We start from the raw sequence: 22,505 nt of genomic DNA, 5'->3' as shown, positions 1-22,505 counted from the left end.
CTCTCAAAATAAATAAACATTAAAAAATAATAAGTTACCAACAGGAAATTAAAACAACAGTAATCATCCTTATTATAGGTAGATTTGAGTTTGAAGCAAATGGACTGAATGACATCTTTCCTGAAGGAGAAAAAAGCAAAAACAACAACAAAAAATCAAGGAGGCACCTAAACTATATCTGAGATGGAAGTAAAGAAGTGAAGGTGTCAGTAAATAAATTCTAGCTCATGTGACCTGGCCAAGGCTGCAAACTTAGGTGTGAAAAGTAAATTGGTTTTCAATCCCAAATTCCATGACCCCAAAACCAATGGTCTTTATGTAAGTTCACGGTCTCTTGCAATTCAAGTTACAGACCTCATAAAAAAGCTATTAACCGATAGTACTGAACATCAACTAAAATATGGTTATTTACATTCATCATAGGCAGATTATGAGACAGAAGCAGTATAGTGGCTGCCTACGGCTGGTGAGGGATGGAGATGGAAGAGGGAGTGGGCAGTAACTGCTGATGGGCATGACATTCTTTTTGGGGTGATAAGAATGTCCTAAAATTAGACTGAGGTGATGGCCATACAATTCAGTCTATATACCATAGACAATAGAGTTGTAGACTTAAAATGAGTTATGTGATATGGCACATAAATTATATCTCAATAAAGCTGCTTAAGGGAAAAAAAAGGTCCTTTAGTTCCAGTAGTTACTTAGGACACATACACAGGATCCAAAACATTGAAACCTTTAAAGCTAAGTATTTAATTTTTTTAAATGTTTATTTTTGAGAAAGAGAGACAGAGAGACAGAGCATGAGCAGGGAAGGGGCAAAAAGAGAGGGAGGCAAAGAATCCCAAACAGTCTCTAGGCTCTGAGCTGTCAGCACAGAGCCCGATGTGTACTTGAAGTCACGAACCGTGAGATCATGACCTGAGCCAAAGTCGGACACTTAACTGACTGAGCCACACAGATACCCCTAAAGCTAATAATTTAAAGAAAACTCAGGGGCATCTGGGTGGCTCAGTTGGTTGAGCATCGGACTATTGATTTTGGCTCAAGTCATGGCCCCAAGGTCATGGGATTGAGCCCTGCGCAGGGCTCCCTGTTGAGCATGGAGCCTGCTTGGGATTCTCTCTCTCTCTCCCTCTGAGCCTCTCCACCACTTGCATTCACTCTCTCTCTCTAAAAGTAAATTTTTTAAAAAATTTAAAGGAAAATAAAACTGTGTGGATTTTTCTAATGTTATTATTTGTGAAATATTTACAATAGGTGGTAACAATTCTTACCCATATTGGCCAATAACCCTGAAATTGCTTGAACATCAGCTCCAAGAAAGACTTCATTCAGAGTTGAAACTACAGGCAAACACAAAGTATGAACACGAATTCTTCTTTCACCTTTGCGGGAAACATATAAATGATAGTAAGGGACAATTATATTGAAAACCTTATATTATGTTTAATAAGCAGAAATAGTATCAAAACATTAATGAGTAAAAACTCTTTAAGTTTTATTTCTTTTATTTTTTGACTATAAAATTATTTTTGTTCAAGTTATTACAGAAAAGGGATCATAATTAAATGATGGTAACATGTTAGCTTCTTAAAAAAATGTCTTTTCTGAACCTTTTGATTACTTTCTTTTTTTTAAGTTTATTTATTTTGAGAGAGCGAGAAAGAGACAGAGAGAGAGAGAGAGCGCACACAAGTGGGGAAGGGGCAGAGAGGGAGAGAGAATCCCAAGCAGGCTCCTCAATGCCAGTGTAGAGTCCACTTCAGATTCTCTGTCCCTCATGCTCACTCATGCACTCTCTCTCTCTCAAAAATAAACTTAAAAAAGTGTTTTTAAATTAATATACAGCTTTAAGACAGCACTACTTCCACATATGTTCTATAGTCTGTTTTGATATTTAAAGTCTAGAGAAATCTTATACTTTCCTCTTTAATCACAGAAAAAAATTTAAATGAAATCGACTAATATAATATTTTCTCTTTGGTAATTATTACCCACAATAATAAAAATTAATAAATACAGAAATAAAAATAAAAACCTTTTGAGAATCATCAAACATCAAGCTATTTTTTTAAAAAAAATTTTCTAATCAGTAAGATCTGGAACACCAAAGTAAAAGTACAAGTAAAAAAACTAGAGATGATATCCATACTGCAACGTGTATGGACACATGAAGACCAATGAACGTGTACATATAAGGAGCACATACAAATTACTTTTTGAAAGAAGTATTTGCAAAAAAGGGTAACATTGTTAAGATTCTTCTATCCTAGACAAGAATAATGAGAGCCAAAAGAAAACATACAATGTTTAGCCTATTATATCAGCAACAATAACTAAACACACACACACACACACACACAAACACAATCAGAGGCTAAAATGAAAAGGGTATTTGATAGGACCACAAATTGGTAACATCTTTCTGAAGCAATGTGCGAAAACCAAGATTTTTCTAAACAGTATGCCTGACACTAAGCAGACTCTCAATAAATATCTGTTAAATACAATTGGTTAAGGAAAATAAATATAACACATCTTGGCTTTACCAGGAACAGCAACAAAGCTCTTAAGATCAGAAATATACTCTTTTGGTTTAATAGAAATGAGTACTTCCAAAAGTGAGAGAGTTTATTGTAAGCCAATGAATACATGACCAAATAAAAAAACTTCCCTTTGCTGCAACACACTTTATTTATAGTTAACAATACTGGATTGTAGACCTAAAAATCTCTTAAAAGCACAGATCTCATGTTATATGTTTTTGCCACAACAACATCAATAACAATACCCCCCCCACAAAAAAACCCCACCTTACCTTTGCTGGATGTATACAAGAGTGCAGACTGAAAGGAAACCAACTGAGTGTCAGTAAGACTCTCTTCCACTGACATCTGTACTGCATACCCAGCATCTGGGTTTACATTAGGCAAAGAGAGTAAGTCTGTTGACCGAACAAAGAAGTTCCCATGGAAGGTATGAATGGAAAGACCTAGAAAAGAAAATTTTATCAAAATCGTTTATATATCTTCATTTTATCCTTGTCACTTATCAGAGTGGCAGAGAGTAAATTTAAAGGTTTAGATGTGATACTGTGATTTATGATAAGAATATATCCTTGATCTTCACCCATTTCTGGCACAGAGCTCCTAAACTCTTGGAGTTTCCTAAGTGATTAGAGTCACAAATGTGCCTTTTGCTATGCTGATGGAGTGACTGGAAAGAACCCAATAACCTAAGGATGGGGGCTGGTTACCAAAGGGCCCAACCATATGATTAGAACTTTGGAACTCTCACAGGGCGCCTGGGTGGCTCAGTTGGTTAAGTGTCCAACTTCAACTCAGGTCATGATTTCACAGTTCGTGGGTTCGAGCCCCACGTCGGGCTCTGTGCTGACAGCTAGCTCAGAGCCTGGAGCTTGCTTCGGATTCTGTGTCTCCCTCTCTCTCTGACCCTCCCCTGCTTGCGCTCTCTCTCTCTCTCAGAAATAAATAAAAACGTTAAAAAAATATTAAAAAAAAAAAAGAACTTTGGAACTCTCAGTCCAACCCATCCCCCACCAACATCCTTCATGGAGGGGAGAGGACCTGGAGGATGATTCAGTCACCAACCATAATCAATCATGACTATGTAAAGAAGCCTTCATAAAAACTCAAAAGGATTGGGGTCTTTTGGACAGCTTCTGGGTTGGTGAACACACGGAGATGTGGGGAGAGTGGAGCACTCAGAAAGAACACGGAAGCTGCAGAAGCTCCATGCCCTTCCCCTTCTCCATACTTTGCCCTATACACCTCTTCCATCTGGCTGTTCCTGAGTTATATCCTCTTATAACAAATGAGTAATCAAGTAAATAAAATGCTTCTCTGAATTCTGTAAGCTGCTCTAGCAAATAAATTGAACCCAAAGATGGGGTTTTAGGAACCTCCAATACACAGTCAGCCAATCAGAGCATAAAAATAAACAGAAACCGAAAGAAGCTACTGTGGTAACAAACTGGTTAGAAGTGACACTAATAACTGAGTTATTTGAAGATGTGTCAACCTTATATTAGTGTTATTTGATACCTTTTATAAGATATTACATATGTTCTATTATTAGTTGTTTCACTCAGTCATTTTTCCTTTTTATTACAGTGATAATAGACAATTTCATTTGGCAAATGGTTTGACCAACAGATTTCAACACTTATCTAGTGGACAGGTTGTGGATCCCTTTCTTTTTCTTTTTTTTTTGGGTGGGGGGGGGCTACATATTTCATATAGTCTTTCCACAGCAAAAAAATAAAAAAAGAAAAAGAAAAAGAAAAAAAGAAAAGATTGTGAGGTGCCTCGGTGGCTCAATTGGTTAAGCATCTGACTCCAGTTCAGGTCATGACTGAACTGTTGACAGCTCAGAGCCTGAAGCCTGCTTCAGATTCTGTGTCTCCCTCTCTCTCTGCACCTTGCCCACTCACATTCTCTCTCTCTTTCAAAAATAAATAAACGTTAAAAAAATAAATTTAAAAAATGATTGTTTCATACCTCTTAAAGAACAACATTATATTAAAATTTGAATAAAAGACTAGAACCAGGCTGATAATGTGAAGGAACAAAATATCTAGAAATATTTCCCATTTTCCTAAGAGAATAGTTATTATAATAGTTATTATAGTTATTATCATTTAGCAGCCACAGGCATTCATCCTGAAAAATACTGGATTAAACCATTCTAAAACCGACTATTTCCAAAGCAACACTGAGGCAAGGTGTTAGTAGCAGTGCAAACTGTGAAGAGCACAAATGAAAAGATCTCCTACTTCTACTACTGTTCCTGTTCAAAACATGGAATGAAAATCCATTCTTATTTTTGGTGGGGGTGGGGGGGGGGGGGGAATATAACTTTTAAAAATTAGATATAATTCACGTACCATAAAAATTACACATAGGGGTGCCTAGGTGGCTTAGTTGGTTAAACCTGTGACTTTGGCTCAGGTCATAATCTCATGGTTTGTGAATTAGAGCCCTGCATCGGGCTCTGTGCTAACAGCTCAGAGACTGGAGCCTGTTTCGGATTCTGTGTCTCCCTCTTTCTCTGCCCCTCCCCTACTCACAATCTGTGTGTGTGTGTGTGTGTGTGTGTCTCAAAAATAAACATTAAAAAAAATTTATTAAAATCACACATAAAGTGTACAATTCAGTGGCTTTCAGTATATTCAAAACAGTCCCTATTTTATAATGTTTCTTCTCTCTCTCTCTCTTTTTTAATGTGGGCTCCAAATCCAACATGGCTTGAACTCACAACCCTGACACCAATAGTCCCATGCTCTACCGACTGAGCAAGCCAAGCAGCCCTCTTTTCTATTATTACTTGCATAATCCATAAGTGTAAGTAAAATATCTTAGAAGAGCAAACCTTATGAAATAAGACTAGCTGAAAATATATATTTACTGGTATCAAAAGCAACATTTCTATGCATATGTTAAAAAAAAAATTGTCCCACCTTTTGTGCACCGAATCCTCATGACTGCCTCAAAACCAATCTTTCGAGTGAGGTATCTGTGTAGTTCCTTCTGTAATTTCTGTACTTGTACTGGGTTCTGCTGATGGTGGTAAGAGGGATAGTAATAGACACTACCTGCTGAATACCGAGAAATACAACCTGGAAGAGAACATATACGTGTAAAAAATTCTGCCATTAAGTGCTATTACTGCACCAAAAAACTACTGGTATTTGAATCAATTCTTCCTTAGCCTCTCAAAGTATTATCAAAAAAGAAAATTTCATTCTTCTAAAAAGTAGTATAAAATCTTCTCTATTATAAATATTTAGAGTTGAAGACCAAAAGGTTTATAATAGACTGATTAACTCTCCCAAAGGAATAAAAATTCCTTCACTTTGTTCTCTATTTAGAATACCATCATATAAATACCATTTTCACATTCATCTGAGAAAAGTATTCATGAGGAAGAACTTACCCAGAGAAGCCAAATCAGAATACTGTCCACTGAGAAGGAATAAGTCAACGGCTACCTGCTGACCAGAACAATCCAAGGCTAATTTCTTATAGAAGTCAGTGGATGGTGTCAAGTGGATTTCCTATTAATAATAAATCATATAAAGAAAAAAATTAATTACTAAATTGTCATAAAATTTTATTGTATTTTTTAAAAACTCTATTTATTTATGTATTTTGAAAGGGAGAGTGTAAGTGGGCAGGGAAGGAACAGAGAGAGATGGAGAGAGAATTCCAAGCAGGCTGCTCAAGGTCAGCGCAGAACCCATTGTGGGGTTTGAACCTACCCACAAACTGTGAGATCATGACCTCAGCTGAAATCAAGAGCAGGACACTTAACTGACAGAGTCACCCAGGCATCTCTACACTGTCATAAAATTTAAAAATCTATCTATATATACCAACATGTTTTTTTTTTTGGTTTTTTTTTAAAATATTTTATTTATTTCTAGGAGAGAGAGAGACAGCGTGAGTAGGGGAGGGTCAGAGAGAGAGAGGGAGTCACAGACTGAAACAGGCTCCAGGCTCTGAGCTGGCAGTCTGCACAGAGCCCGACGCGGGGCTCGAACCCACGAACCGCGAGGTCATGACCTAAGCGAAAGTCGGACGCTTAACCGACTAAGCCACCCAGGCGCCCCTATATATACCAACATGTTAATAGGTATCCTTGGGTATTATAGAAAATTCTGTATTTTTATAATATTTTCTGGTTTTCACTTTTTCAGTAAAAAAACAGGTACTACTTAACTATTTTCTATTTTGTTTTACCTTTATTTTCTTAATGTTAATTTTTTTATTTTTTGGGGAGAGAACAAGCAAGCAAGAGCAAGCTGGGGAGGGGCAGAAAGAGAGGGAGACAGAGGATGGAAGTGGGCTCTGTGCTGAGAACAGAGCCCAATGGGGGCTCGAACTCACAAACTATGAGATCATAACCACGCTGAAGCTGGACACTTAACTGACTGAGCCATCCAGGCGCCCCTATTTTGTTTTACTTTTAAAATGAAATGCACCTGTTATGCTAATTTCAATAATCTATTCAATATTTACTTTGCTGGAAACAGTTCTTTTTTATTTATTTATTTATTTATTTATTTATTTATTTATTTATTTATTTTTAATTTATTTTTAGGAGAGAGAGAGAGAGAGACAGTGTGAGCAGGGGAGGGTCAGAGAGAGAGGGAGTCACAGACTGAAACTGGCTCCAGGCTCTGAACTGGCAGTCAGCACACAGCCCGACGCGGGGCTCGAACCCACGATCCGTGAGATCATGACCCAAGTGAAAGTTGGACGCTTAACCGACTAAGCCACCCAGGCGCCCCTGCTGGAAACAGTTCTAAACAATTCATGTGGGGGTGCTAAGGTGGCTCAGTTGGTTTAAGTGTCCAACTTTGGCTCAGGTCATGATCTCATAGTTCATGAGTTCAAGCCCTGCATCGGGCTCTGTGCTGACAGTTCAGAGCCTGGAGCCTGCTTCAGATTCTGTGTGTGTGTGTGTGTGTGTGTGTGTGTGTCTCTGCCCCTCCTCCACTCATGCTCTTTCTCAAAAATGAATAAAACATTCATTCATTAAATAAATAAATAAATAAAATAAACAATTCCCGTGTATTATCTATTCAGTCTTTTGAACTACTATTAAGAAGCAGGTACTACCATTATTTTCACTTTATAACTAAATGTAAGGAAAGAGAAGGGCAAAGAAATTAACTACTCAAGTTCATACATCTAAAGAGCAGTAGAATTTAGGCAGACCTACTCTGGGACTGACACCATAATTAACATAGTACATGGCAACTCTCATCTTTTAAAAAATACACATCTCAAACTAAGTTTATACACACAACGTTCTAAAAGCAATCCACGGCAGTCCATTTACCAAACTATGACTACTTTTTAGTGTTCATCCATATTCTACTTTGTCCCTAGAAGGCATATTCCTTAGACGGCCAGACTTTCTCATCAAAGGCAGGCTGCACTGCGAGTAGCATACTAAAGACCCAACAGTAAGATAAGAGTCAATCAGGTAGAAAATGTAATAAAATAGAAATTATGACATAAAAGAGAAATGCTTTATCTATTTCCTTATACCCCCTACTCTCCACAACTAAAAAGTAAATGAGAAACAAGCTTTGTGGTCAAAGGGACAGCACAGAGCACCAACATGAACAATAACATCCATGTGATGACATCCTCACCTTAGCAGAAGACCTTTGGTTGGGCTCCTCTCGCGGTCTCAGGGCTCCCACTCCGAGAGTAGGAAGTTGTGTTTGAAAGACGGACATTCGACCACCAGTTGGGGACATCAGCTTAAAGGCAGCCTGAAGTGCAGGACCCAAGGCACTCTGGGTTTCCAGGGTCTTGGTGAACATTTGTGGCAGAGTTTTCAGTAAATCTTGAACAAGCTTGTAAAATAAAGCAAGAAAACTCAAAGGTGTTACAAGTAAAAATTTTTTTTCACAAAAAAATCAGTAACTAATACAGAAGACAAGACACTGAGTCGTGATGATGGTCAGAGAATCTACAGACAGTACAGTAAACAATGAAGTTGGTCAAATGACAAGAAAGCCATTTTAAGTCAACATTATAAATTGGCAAGCAAGACAAGTCAAAATTGGGGCCTTACAGTTCTTGCACATGCAGTAGTCCAGCAAGACTATAAGTCCAAAATATATCCAAAAGAACCATCACAGTTTACAGATTTGTTTTATTTTAATGCCATGAAACATGGCCTTCTCAATCACCGCTACACACATTATTCTTTTCAGTTCCAAAGTGAGTTTAACTCTTCCCTACTGAAAAGTCTAAGATAGCCAGTAAATTTGCCAACTAGTAATACCACTACAAAAGAAAAAATGAAAAACAACTACCTATTCAGGTTAGGTTGTATAAATAAAGAGAGTTAAAGGGAAAAAAAGTCCTTCACACTACGGTGAAGTCACTGTTGCCAACAGCTGAGACCATAGACTTGCTAGTTAAAATGTTACCCCTACGGCATATATGCATGTACAGGGTAGACAACATCCCCCCTTCAGACACATTCTGTTCACCTCTCACTGTATTATGTCATGGCAATTTCCAGGCAGGTAATAAGTTTCTTCTGAACTGACCCCAATGACACTCTGTGAATCAGAAAAGCAAAGGGCACTGAAAGCAGCCTAGCTAAAGTGCTTCTATGTAGTGACCAGAAGCTTATCTGAGCAACCCTCCCAATTTCCCAAATGGCTGGCAAGGCAGGTTTCCTTCAGGTTTTCCTCTTTTATAAATAGGCTTATCTTCTACCCTACTACAAGTATCTTGCTACATTAGACTTAAAAGCCATCAAGGGTAAACTCAAGAGCTGTTCATCTGATGAATTTTAATACTAACAGCAAATATAAAATGTTACACGTCTTAAAAATGTCTCAGAAACAAACAAAACTTTACTTAAAGTTCATTTTGAAAATACAATGCTTCAATATTTTAATTAAGTATGTCAGATAGAAAAATGTGCCTTACCTCTTTACTTTCATTTAAATTTACTAATAGGTTCTCTGGCATAGGTATAAAAACATCTGAAAAATAAATATTTATTTTAAACAAAACTTAATTCTTAAAGATGTTCCAAATACTTAACAGTGATACAATTAACTGCCCCCATATATAAAGAAAAGCCACCTTCTCTACAATTATATACAGCAGTGTCTAGCTATGTTCAAAAAGCCACCAAAGTAGCATTTATTTAGGTATTTACTGCAACTTATCTGTTACCACGTAAAAGGTAAAGAGCCTCCTAATTAGAAAATATTGATCGGTAAGCGCTGAGTAAGGGTTTGCAGAAGTGCTTTGCATCTCAGGTGAAAGACAACAGTTTAGAATGCTACTTTACATTCTTGCCTAGCCCTGGAAGCCAGCGTTCTTAGCATTAAAAAACAGTTTTGAATAAGATGACCTACCAGAAGGCTATGTCTTTACAAAGAAGTCATATAGCTCACCAACTGCTCTGTCATTTGAAACGTGCATACTCTCATAAATGAGGCCCCCCCCACTCCACCCCGTGCCTATACTTATGAAACTACAAAATCAATTACGTCAGAAGATATGCTAATTGACAACATCAGATGAGCTCCTTAGGCTTCAAATTTATTGTTACTTAGGAATTAAATTCTCTTCCTTAAAAATGAGGTAAACTGGGAAGGGAAATGTCAATGGTGGTGAAGGATTACGAGAAGTCTCACTTTCTACATATTGGTAGTTTGCTTTTAATTTTTTTTAAAAGAAGCTCATTACAATGTTTGTAAAAAGTAATACCAAGAAAATGACTTGAAACATTATTTACTTTACCTGTCACATAAAAATTCTACAGTCTACTGTTTAGATTTCTTTTTTCTTTAGAATTAAAAAATGTTTAATGAAAGTTTTACTCAGATAAAAACACAGACACCTCACCCTCATATAAGATACAATTCCATAATTTTTAATATGTTCACAAAATTACACAACCATCACCACTAATTCCAGATTCTTCCTATCATCCCAAAAAGAAATGCCACGTGAATTAGCAGCCATTCTTCATGACCCTGCCAACTCCCACAGCACTAGGCAGCTGGCAGTCTGTCTCTGGATTTGGATACAGTGGACACATCATACTAACAGTGTCACACTATGAGGTCCTTTGTGACTGGTGCTTAAACACAGCAAAATGCTTTCAAGGCTCACCCATGTGGTAGCATCTATCGGTACTTTATTCTCTTTCATTAACAAAGATTGCATTGTATAGATACACTTTTTTCTTTACACATTCATCAAATAATGGGTATTAGAGTTGTTTCCACTTTTTGGCTATGTTGCTATGAACATTCATGTGCACATATTCTTAATTTTCTTGCATATATAAATATTGAGTAGAATTGCTGGATCATACGGTAACTCTATGTTTAACTTCTAGAGGAAGTGACAGACTGTTTCCGTAGTGGCTGTAACATCTTGCATTCCAAACAGCATTATATGAGAGTTCTAATTTCTCCACTTTCTTGCAAATACTTTACTTGTTACTGTCATTTTTTAAACCCTTGCTATGTGACATACAGCAAGGGACATTCCATCTATCAGCTTATGTATAAAATTGAGAGGCTGGACAACATCACTGAATTCACAATTTGGCCCATCATCAGAATCACCTGTTCAGTGATTTTATTTTATGCAAAGTAAGTATCTAGATAAATAGGTTAGGGAAAAAAGCTGATTTGTTGTGCGATTTAAAATAACCAAGACAGAAGGAGGCTCCTCAACTACTGCCCTTTAAAGACGTACAGTGAATCCTCACTGCTCGTGGATTCCATATTTGCCGATTTGCCTACTTAGTAAAATTATTTGTAACCACAAAACCAATACTCTTGGTGCTTCTATGGACATTCAGAGACACACTGCAAGCAGCAAAAAAAATTTGAGTTCTGAATCTTCTAATTAGTGTAAGGTAGCATCTCACTGTCGTTTTCATTTGTATTTCCCAGATAACTTAGGAGATGGAGCATCTTTTCAAGTACTTATTGGCCATCTGTTTATAGAGAATAGTGAACACTGTTTATTTCTATTCAAATCTTTTGCTCACTTTTTAATTAAGTTGTTTTTTTCTGGTTAAGTTGTAGGAGTTCTTTATATAATTTCGATATAACTTCCTGATCAGATATATGATTTGCAAATATCTTCTCTTCCTATGGGTAGTCTTTTCACTTACTTGATGGTGTCCTTTAAAGCACTAAGTTTTTGAGAAAGCAAAATTTATCCTTTTCTCTCTCTCTCTTTTTAAAGTAATCTCTACATCCAATGTGAGGCTCAAACTCATGACCCTGAGATCAAGAGTCAAACGCTCTACCAAACTGAGCCAGCCAGCCTATTTTTCTTTTGTTTTTTGTGCTTTGGTGTTATATCTAGGAAATCAACCAACCCAAGGTCACAAAGATTTACTTCTGTTTTCTTCTATTTTAACCTCACACTCCAAGCGCACCTAGGTGGCTCAGTCAGTTAAGCATCTGACTTCAGCTTAGGTCATAATCTCATGGTTTATGAGTTCAAGCCCCACATCAGGCTCTGTGCTAATAGCTCAGAGCCTGGAGCCTGCTTCAGATTGTGTGTGTGTGTGTGTGTGTGTGTGTGTGTGTGTGCGTGCGTGCGCGCATGCACGCGCGCGTCTCTCTCTGCTCCTCCCCACTTATGCTGTTTCTCAAAAATAAATAAATGTTAAAAAAAATTTAATCTCACACTCCAGTCTATGAGTTTTGAGTTAATTTTTCTTAACTGTGGTTATGAAATTTATAAAATATGTGGGATCAAGACTCATATGCCCTACCAACTGAGCCAGCCAGGCACCCCTCACCTTAGCCATTTTTAAGTGTACAAGTCACTGGTATTACGTACATTTGCAGTGCTGTATAACCATTACCACTATGTATTTTCAGAATGTTTTCATCTTTGCAAACTCTGTACTCATTAAAGAGTAACTCCCTAACCCCTGGTAACCTGTATTCTACTTTCTATCTCCATGAATTTGCCTATTCTCAGTATCTCATATAAGCAGAATCATACAATCCTCGTCCTTTTGTACATAACTTATTTTATTTCACATAATGTTTTCAAAGTTCATTCATGTTGTAGCACGCAACAGAATTTCATTCTTGAGTAGATGTATATACCACACTGTTTACCCATTCATCTGCTGATGGATACTTGAATTGTTTACATGTTTGGCTACTGAGGATAATGCTGCTATGAACCTTGGCACATGAGTATTGGTTTGTACCTGCTTTCAATTCTTTTAGATATATACTGGTAGTAGAACTGCTATATCATAATAATTCTGTATTTAACTTTTTTGAGGAATTGCCAAACTGTTTTCCATAGCACTGTATCATTTTAAATTCCCATCAGTAATGCATGATAGTTCCAGGGTTTCCACATCCTTGTCAAAACTTATTATTTCCTATTTTTTTTATAATAGCCACTGTAATGGATGGGAAACTGTATCTCACTGTGGTTGTGATTTATGTTTCTTTTTTTTTCCCTTTGGCTTTAAGGGTATTATTTGTCTATTGATTTTTACTTGGTTACCATACAGTGTGATATTGGTTTTAGGAGAATTTATTAATTTGTCACTTATATACAACACCCAATGTACTTCACAACAGGTGCCTTCCTTAGTACCCATCATCCACCTAGCTGATCACCTACCAACCTCCCTCTGTCAACCCATAGTTTGTTCTCTTATCATTCAGAGTCTCTTATGGTTTGTCTCTCTCTTTTTTCTTCCCCCTACTCCCATATATTCATCTGCTTTGTTTCTAAATTCCACATATGAGTAAAATCATATGGTACTTGTCTTTCTCTTATTGACTTATTTCACTTAGCATAACACATTCTAACTCCATTCATGTCATTGCAAATGACAAGATTTCATTCTTTTTGATGGATGAGTAATAGTCTACTGTATATATATTGCACACCTTCCTTACCCATTTAGCAGTCAATGGACACCTGGGCTCTCCATAGTTTGGCTGCTGTTGATAAGCTTATCTCTAATGACTAATGATGCTGAGCATTTTTTTCCCCAGGTGCTTATTGATCATTCGTGTATCTTCTTTGGGGAAATGTCTATTTAAGTCCTTTGCAGATTTTTGTGTCATTTTTTTACTACTGGGTTCAAGTGTTCTTTACATGTTCTAGATATTAATCCTGCATCACATATACGATCTGCATATATTTTCACCAATTTTGTGAGTCCTCTTTTCACTCTTTTAAATGTGTTCTTTGATGTACAAAAGTTCTTAGTATTCATGAAGTGCAACTTATTTATCTTTTCTTTTATTACCTCTGCTTTTGGTGTATACCCAGGAAATTGCTGCCAAATCCAATGTTATAAAGATTTTTCCCCTATGTTTTAAGAGTTTTATAGTTTTAGCTCTTAAGTTTAGATCCATTTTTTTAAGTATGTTTTAAGTAAGGGTCCAACTTTGTTCTTTTGCATGTTCATTTTCCCCAGAACCATTTGTTGAAAAGACAATTTTTTCCCCATCGAATGGTCTTGGTATTCCTATCAAAAATCAATTCACCATATATGTGAGGCTTTATTCCTGGACCCTGTATTCTATGTCTATTCTCAAATACTTTTTTGAATGAATGAATGATAAGGGAAAAAGACACCTACATTTAACTTGAGTGTGAACATTAACTTGTTTTTGTTGCCTTGTTCAGAATTCACTTTACCTCTATTATTGTTTCCTCTTCTGTAAATGAGGGATTAGACTGAAGGACTCTTACAATTCCAACAAGCTTATGATTTTATACTCCAGGTCTTTTCCCTCAATATAATAGTCATATCATACATACCATATAACATATTTCTCTAAAACTGAAAATTCCTAAGACATTTCAATAATTTAAAGTGTATAATATATACCTTCAATATCTGAAACTATTAGCATTTGAGGTTGAGAGAGACCTTCTTGAAGACTGTAGAAGTGGATTGTACTATCAAACGTTATGAAGCCAATTTTTGTCCTAGTGTTGCCGGGAAGCCTATAAACAAATTCAGAAGAGTATTTTATCAAGTTTTCCCACATACATATATATATGTATATATATAAAATATCTGAAGAGTTAACATGCAAATAACTACTTTGGTATTATGGAAATTGTCCCAACATAAATGTTTAACCCACTCAATGTTTAATTAGCATTAAAACATACCCTACTCAAAGTGAAAATACTGCATAAGCCAAACAATCAACAAAACTAAGTGATAATAAAGCAATCCAAAACTCATTACACCTATATGAAGGTAGATAAATCACATAGGAAATGACAGATAAAAAATACTTCAAAGTGCACACAAAACTTTTCATGTTCTTATAGTGAAGACTTTGTAGATGATTTTATCAAAAATAGTTTTAAAAAGGGGCGCCTGGTGGCTCAGTCGGTTGAGCGTCCGACTTCGGCTCAGGTCATGATCTTGCGGTTCGTGGGTTCAAGCCCCGCATCTGTGCTGACAGCTCAGAGCCTGGAGCCTGTTTCAGATTCTGTGCCTCCCTCTCTCTCTGATCCTCCCCTGCTCATGCTGTCTCTATCTCTCTCTCAAAAATAAATAAAATATTAAAAAAAAAATAGTTTTAAAAAACTACCAATTAGCAGCTCCAAAATATAAATTAAGGTACCGCACATCTTTTAAAAGTTTACCCAAGGGCGCCTAGGTGGTTCAGTCAGTTAAGCATCCAACTTTGACTCAGGTCAAACCCCACATCAGGCTCTATGCTGACCGCTTAGATCCTGGAGCCTGCTTCAGATTCTGTGTCTCCCTCTCTCTCTGCCTCTCGCCCACTCGCACTCTGTCTCTCTCTCTCTCTCAAAAATAATTAAAAAAAAAAAAAACATTAAAAAAATTTTTTTAAAAGTTTACCCAAATCTCTTCTTACACTGTTTGTCTTAAGAAGAGCTTGAGCAAGGGGCACCTGACTGGCTCAGTCGGTTGAGTGTCCGACTTCAGCTCAGGTCATGTTCCCATGGTTCATGAGTTCAAGCTCTGCATCAGGTTTGTTGCTATCGGCACAGAGCCTGCTTCAGATTCCCTATCCCCTGCTCTCTCTGTCTCTCCCCCGTTCACTCTCTCTCTCTCAAGAATAAATAAAACTTAAAAAAAAAGAACAACAGAAGGATTTGTCTTAAAGACCTTAAATATCTGGACCTAAGGTTTCTTAAGGAAAGGGACAAACTAGTTTTCATTCTTGTTGCTCATGCTTGGGTGAGTCAGTGGAGTTTCACATCAACAGATAATCTCCATATACAATCTAAATTAAAAATACAAATACTGGGTGCTCCTGGGTGGCTCAGTCAGTTAAGCATCCAACTCTTGATTTCAACTCAGGTCATGATCCAAAGGTTGTGGGATCAGACCCCACATTGGGCTCTGCTGACAGATCAGAGCCTGGTTAGGATTCTCTTGCTCCCTCTCTGTATGCCCCTTCTACGCATGCTTCTGCACACACTCTATCTCTCAAAACAAATAAATAAACTTAAAAAAAAAAAATGCCAGCAAGAACAAGGAGACTCCTTTCACAAAGGTGAGAGACTTAGTAATTCATTTCTGATAAGATTTGGTCATTCACATTCTTCTGTACAACACAAGAGCACTATATTTCATTACACTGAAAAGTCATACTAGCTTTTATGGGTTACACTAAGTATCTAAGGAACCATTTAACATACAGATGTTTTAAGAGACTTAAGAAGGGGTGCCTGGATGGTTCAGTCAGTTAAGCGTCCAACTTCAGCTCAAGTCATGATTTCACAGTTCGTGGGTTCCAGCCCCATGTCGGGCTCTATGCAGACAGCTAGCTCAGAGCCTGGAGCCTGCTTCAGATTCTATATCTCCCTCTCTCTCTAACCCTCCTCTGCTTATGTTGTCACTCCCTCTCTCTCTCTCAGAAATAAAAAAACATTAAAAATTAAAAAAATAAAAAAAGAGACATAAGGAATAGGATAACCAAATGCCACTTGTACATAGTTTATATTCTTATTTCAACAAACTTACAATAAAAAGACATTTCTGAGACAACAAAAACCAAAAATTAAACCAGGTATTAAATCATATTATGGAATTATTGCTAATTTTGTCTAGTATAATATTTGCATCTTAGGGTTAAAAATAATTCTAAGTATTTATAGTTAAAAGGATATACTGACTATAGTTGGAGTTAAAATATTCAAGGGAAAAAAGTGTTTATGTATGGGGGGAATTAGATGAAATAAGAACAAATGAATGCTAAAAATGTTGAAGGTAAGGGATAATAAGTACCTAGAAATTCACTACAGTCTTTCTATTTACTATATGTTTGAAATTTTCCCATAAAAAAAAGGTAAGGGGCACGTGGGTGGCTCAGTTGGTTGAGCATCTGACCTCAGCTAAGGTTGTGATCTCATGATTCATGGGTTTGAGCCACGCACCAGGCTTGCTGCTGTCAGTGCAGAGCCAGCTTCAGATCCTCTGTTCCACTTCTCTCTCCCCCTCCCCCGTTCACACTCTCTCTCAAAATGAATAAATATTTTTTTAAAAAGTTAAAATAAATTTATGTTTCTCAGAGAAAGTGAGATCTAAAGTTAAGGAACCAATTTAAATGAACTCTTAGAACATAATTATATAGCGTTTTCATTTTGAACTACTTATTCATTTTACTAGTTTCAAATTTAAGATGAATTAAGATACTTACAAATCCAGATTGTCTAGCAAACTCTGGCAAACTGTATTCAAGTATCCAGTTTCAACTGCATTGTGAGATACATCAAACACAAAGAGGTACACTGGAGGCTGAGGTGGTCGTAACTGAAGAAAAGAAAGATGTCATTAAATACACTTATTAGGATTAAATCTAAACTTATCATCTGTCTCGTTCACATACAACAAAACAATAAACACTATAGATTAAGACAATTATAAACAATATTAGATTAAGAAAATAACACAGAAATAATAAAAATTTAAAAACAGGCAAACCTATATTGTATTTTTTTGAGACACATACTTAGAAAAAATAATGAAGATGTGATTGCCCTGAGTGAGAAGAGTTCTTCTCTAGGACAGGCAGAAAACAAAATGTGATCAGAAGGCATTCTGGGAGTACCAGCAATGCTGAATTCTGACTTGGGTGGTACTAACACAGGAGCTTATTATTTGGTAACCTACAGGTTTATGTTTTATAGACTTCTCCATATGTATACTATATTTCACAATATAGGGAAACTATGGTTGTGACCTCATTGGTCAAGTCAGCCTGAGCTGGTTTCTTAACCAAAGCATTTCAGCCAAGATCCATAAAAAAGTACAACTATATTTTAAAATTCCAAACTTAGGGGTGCCTGGGTGGCTGTTTGTTAAACACCTGACTCTCGATTTCAGCTCAGGTCATGATCTCACAGTGAGATTAAGCACCGCTCAAAATTCTCTCTCTCTCTGCCCCTCTCCTGCTCACGTTTCTCCTGCTTGCGTGTGCCATCTCCCAAAAATAAACAAATAAATATTTAAAAATAGGATAGAATAGAATTAAAAATTCCAACTTAGGGGCACCTGGGTAGCTCAGTCAGTTAAGCATCCGACTTCAGCTCAGGTCATGGTCTCACGGTTTGTGGGTTCGAGCCCCGCATTGGGCTCTATGCTGACAGCTAGCTTACAGCCTGGAGACTGTCTTCGGATTCTGTGTCTCCCCCTCTCTCTAACCCTCCCCTGCTCACACTGTCTCCCACTCAGAAATAAATTTTAAAAAACATTAAAAAAAATTCCAACTTAAAGATTTGTTTTTGGGGCGCCTGGGTGGCTCAGTGGGTTAAGCCTCCGACTTCGGCTTGGGTCATGATCTCATGGTTCGTGGGTTCGAGTCCTGCATCAAGCTGGCAGTCAGCACAGAGCCTGGAGCGTGTTTCAGATTCTGTGTCTCCCTCTCTTTCTGACCCTCCCCTGCTCACACTGTCTCCCTCTCTCTCTCAGAAATAAATAAAACATTAAAAAAGTTTTTTAAAGATTTGTTTTCAATTCAATAAAAAGCAACAAACAACCACAATGAGAACTGGGTAGGTGGTATAGTAACTTTTATATTTTTAGACACAGATCACTTGCCAAATTCATAGCATCTATCACCTATGAGATGAGTGAGGAAGGAGCAAAGCATCTTACAATAGGCAAGTTTACAAATTTAAAGGAAGTCAGCTTTGCAAAACCTGGGAGATAAAAGAGACCCAGGGAGGACAATCCAAAAGAACAGAGGCTTCTGATTTTTTGGCTTTAATTTGACAAAGAGACAGCTACACTACTGAAAACTAATACCAACCATTTATTTATTTATTTATTTTTAAATGTGCATTTTATTTTTGAGAGAGAGAGAGCGCGCGCACACAAGTGGGGGAGGGGCAAAAAAAGAGAGAGAGAGAGGGAGACACAGAATCTAAAGCAGGGTCCAGGCTAAGAGCTGTCCACAGAGAGCCCAATGCGGGGCTCAAATTCACAAACGACGTGATCACGACCTGAGCTGAAGTTGGTGCTCCACCGAGTGAGCCACCTAGGTGCCTCATTACCAAGCATTTAAATGTCACAAAACACTCTTCTACAGTGAACTTTTCTGTGGTGAAAAGAAAATGCACCGTCATAATTTCTATACCAAAATGGCACCCACTGCCCAGAGATTACCCCACAAAAATATAACAAGGTAAAATATTAAAAGTTCATGTTAAGTCTTATCTTCATATTCCATTTAGAGAAAATTATGGCACAGTGAAATAGTAACCAAATCAAAGGCATGGATTTTTATGCAAACTCTCCCACTTACTTAAAGGATATTCAACAAGTCACTTAACCTAAGTCTGTTTTCCTATCTGTAAGACAGTAATAACAGCATTAACCTAGCTTATGTCAGACAGTTGTTTGTGATGATCAAAAATATTTAAGTGCTAGGGTGCCTGGGTGGCTCAGTCCACTGGGCATCTGACTACAGCTCAGGTCATGATTTCACTGTTCGTAGGTTCAAGCCCTGTTTTGGGCTCTGTGCTGACAGCTCATGGCCTGGAGCCTGCTGCAGATTCTGTCTCCCTCTCTCTGTCCCTCCCCCAGTCGCACTCTGTCTCTCTTTCAAAAATAAGACACTAAAAAAAGTGATTTTATTTTTTAAAATTTTTTTTTTTTTTAATTTATTTCTGAGAGAGAGAGAGACAGTGTGAACAGGGGAGGGTCAGAGAGAGAGGGAGACACAGAATCTGAAACACGCTCCAGGCTCTGAGCTAGTTGTCAGCACAGAGCCCGACGCTGGGCTCAAACCCACGAGCCGTGAGATCATGACCTGAGCCGAAGTTGGACGCTTAACCAACTGAGTCACCCAGGCGCCCCTAAAGAAAGTGATTTTAAATGTCAGTGTTTTGAAAAATTTTAAGTGCTAATTTAACCTTAGGCATAATTATTATTTTTAAAATGCAAGACCTCAGATATTCATTCAAATGTATAATAGTACTTGCAAGAGAGTGTTTATCATGGCATAATTAGAAAAAAGTTGGAAGTGACTTAAAAGTAAATATGGTCCCAATATTATGTTGCAAATTTCTGGACTGATGCATAAGAAATGTGAAACTTTACACTTTTACTTTTCAAATTTACCCCTGNAACATATAAAAAATATAATTTATATAATTTTATATAATAATATATAAAAAAAAAAAAGCGGGGTGCCTGGGTGGCTTAGTCGATTAAGCGTCATCGACACTTGGTTTTGGCTCAGGTCATGATCTCATGGTTTGTGAGATCAAGCCCTGCGACGGGCTCTGCACTGACAGTGTGGAGCCTGCTTGGATTCTCTCTCTCCCTCTCTCTCTCTGCCCCTCCCATTGTGCACAATGTGCTTTCTCTCTCTCAAAAAACAAGAAACGAAGGAAGCAGGCAAGCTAGCTTACCATGTATTCTGAAGGAGCCATAAACTCAATTGTAGCGTTCTGAACTTCAGGTCTTCTGTGAGGGTCTCCATAGACTCTGGTCAAAGGGTTGTACATGAATTCTTCGGGGACTATGTAAGTTAACAACACACAATGATAAAACTGAAAGGGTTAAGTTTTATCTTGCATTTAGCTGTTTTTTTATTTTGAGGATTTATAAATTAGCCAATATGGACCAAAAATTAAAGGATAAATATACTTTGTTTTTTGAGTTCCATTCACGTTTCCCCCATACTTAGTAGTACTAAGTATGTCTTGCTTTTACAGCTACAATCACTGTGATTTTCTTTTCCTACCTTCTAATTTACACTTTGTCTCAATTCTTGCTGATGCTGCTTTCCTAAAACAGCTTAAAAGAAAATTCACTGAATACTAATACTAATCTTCCATGTAAGACAAAATTTTGTGTTAAATTTCTTAACAATACATGAGTATTAACACTGACATGAAATGTAGAGCCTCCAGCTGCCCCTAAAAAGCTATGGTAAAAATACCTCAGAGGCTAAAGCTAAATAAAGCCTAACAGTTCAGTCACTTCCTTTAATTAATGAGGCCTTTATAGAACATCAGTTGCCTACCACTTATAACACACTAGTGTTCAAAGAATATTTTCTAAATTATCTTTGCTCCTGTCTTCCCATTAACCGTTTAGAAATTCAAATTCCTACATACGTTAAAGGGTAAGCCATAGTGCATGAAATGGTCTGGGCTGCAAATAAAAGTAACTTCTACCTTTAATATAATTTTATTTCACATAAAGAAGCACATATACATAAGATTTTAAAAATATACTAAACACTATAAATACATTTTCTCAATTATTAGAGTAAAAATACCATTCTTACTCTATCTTCCCTTTACTTTTAAATAACATAAACAATAAAAATGTTTAAAAGATCTCATAAATTCTCCATTTCCCAATGCTTATGAAATTTCCTTCCAGAGACCTAATTTTCTTTTATTTAATTTTAATTTTTTTTAAGTAAGCTCTATGACCAACATGAGGCTTGTACTCATGCCCCCAAAATCAAGAGTCACATGCTCTACTGACTGAGCCAGCCAGGTACACCAGGGACCTAATTTCCAATGTGGATAGCAACATGCCCTTTTTCTTCTCTAATCCTAATAAAATGTTACTAGTTAGATGATATTTCTTAAATATAAACTATAAACAGCTTCTGAAAGAGATCTCCTCTTCCTCAATTACTGAAAAAACTACATTCAACTAACCTTCTAGCACTGCCCACCTCCCTTCATACAGCAGTGAATGAAGCTAATGGCAGCTATTCTGTGGACTTATTTTCTTTCACCCTAGAGAAAAGGCATGGGGCAATTTCTAAATAAAAGTATTTCTTAAATTATAGGCTTAAAATACCATAAAATATACCATTTATTATATACCCAATATAATGAATTTTTAAAAATGGTATCATAATAGGGGCGTCTGGGTGGCTTAGTCGGTTAAGCGTCCGACTTTCGCTTGGGTCATGATCTCGCGGTTCGTGGGTTCGGGCCCCGCGTCGGGCTCTGTGCTGACTGCCAGCTCAGAGCCTGGAGCCTGTTTCAGTCTGTGCTTCCCTGTCTCTCTGACCCTCCCCTGCTCACGCTGTCTCTCTCTCTCTCTCTCTCCTAGAAATAAATAAAAAACATTAAAAAAAAATTTAAAAAAAATGGTATCATAATATTATCACATTTTTTTCTTCAAAATGTATACAATTTTTTATATATATGTATAAATGCATAGAAAAAAGTTAACGGAAGTTACCTCTGAGTGGAAGGATTACAGGTAAGTAAGAAAGGGTTTTGGGTTGTCTTTTTTTTTTTTTTAACTTCACATTTGTATTATTGGCTTTCCCTACAATGCAAGGAGAAATTTGAAAATGTTTCAAAAAACAAAAACATACCATCATTGACTCGGTAACATAAGTTACACTTCCATCTCCTTTGATCAAGAAAGCTGACAAAAGGATTGATGTACGTCCTGCATGAGCGGCATCTCACAATTGTACTGGAGGTAACCACAGG

At 37.1% G+C, this 22,505-nt stretch overlaps 1 protein-coding gene across 1 annotated transcript in view; it reads right to left on the bottom strand.

The window, feature by feature from the left end:
- The window catches only part of SEC24A (SEC24 homolog A, COPII component), an 81,769-nt gene that overhangs the window by 13,055 nt on the left and 46,209 nt on the right, over positions 1–22,505 (bottom strand). The window contains exons 8-17 of the mRNA XM_077768645.1: positions 22,385–22,505; positions 20,442–20,551; positions 17,225–17,337; positions 14,422–14,540; positions 9,489–9,544; positions 8,189–8,395; positions 5,959–6,079; positions 5,483–5,641; positions 2,822–2,995; positions 1,278–1,388 (exon numbers count right to left, since the gene is read on the bottom strand). The exon at positions 22,385–22,505 is cut by the window's right edge and continues 7 nt beyond it. Coding sequence (XP_077624771.1) covers positions 1,278–1,388; positions 2,822–2,995; positions 5,483–5,641; positions 5,959–6,079; positions 8,189–8,395; positions 9,489–9,544; positions 14,422–14,540; positions 17,225–17,337; positions 20,442–20,551; positions 22,385–22,505 — 1,291 coding nt within the window. The remainder of the gene's footprint in view (positions 1–1,277; positions 1,389–2,821; positions 2,996–5,482; positions 5,642–5,958; positions 6,080–8,188; positions 8,396–9,488; positions 9,545–14,421; positions 14,541–17,224; positions 17,338–20,441; positions 20,552–22,384) is intronic.

The sequence above is a fragment of the Crocuta crocuta genome, unplaced genomic scaffold (assembly GCF_008692635.1).
Source record: "Crocuta crocuta isolate KB4526 unplaced genomic scaffold, BGI_CrCroc_1.0 scaffold64, whole genome shotgun sequence".
Classification (NCBI taxonomy): Eukaryota; Metazoa; Chordata; class Mammalia; order Carnivora; family Hyaenidae; genus Crocuta; species Crocuta crocuta.
This window is presented reverse-complemented; position numbering and strand designations above follow the sequence as displayed.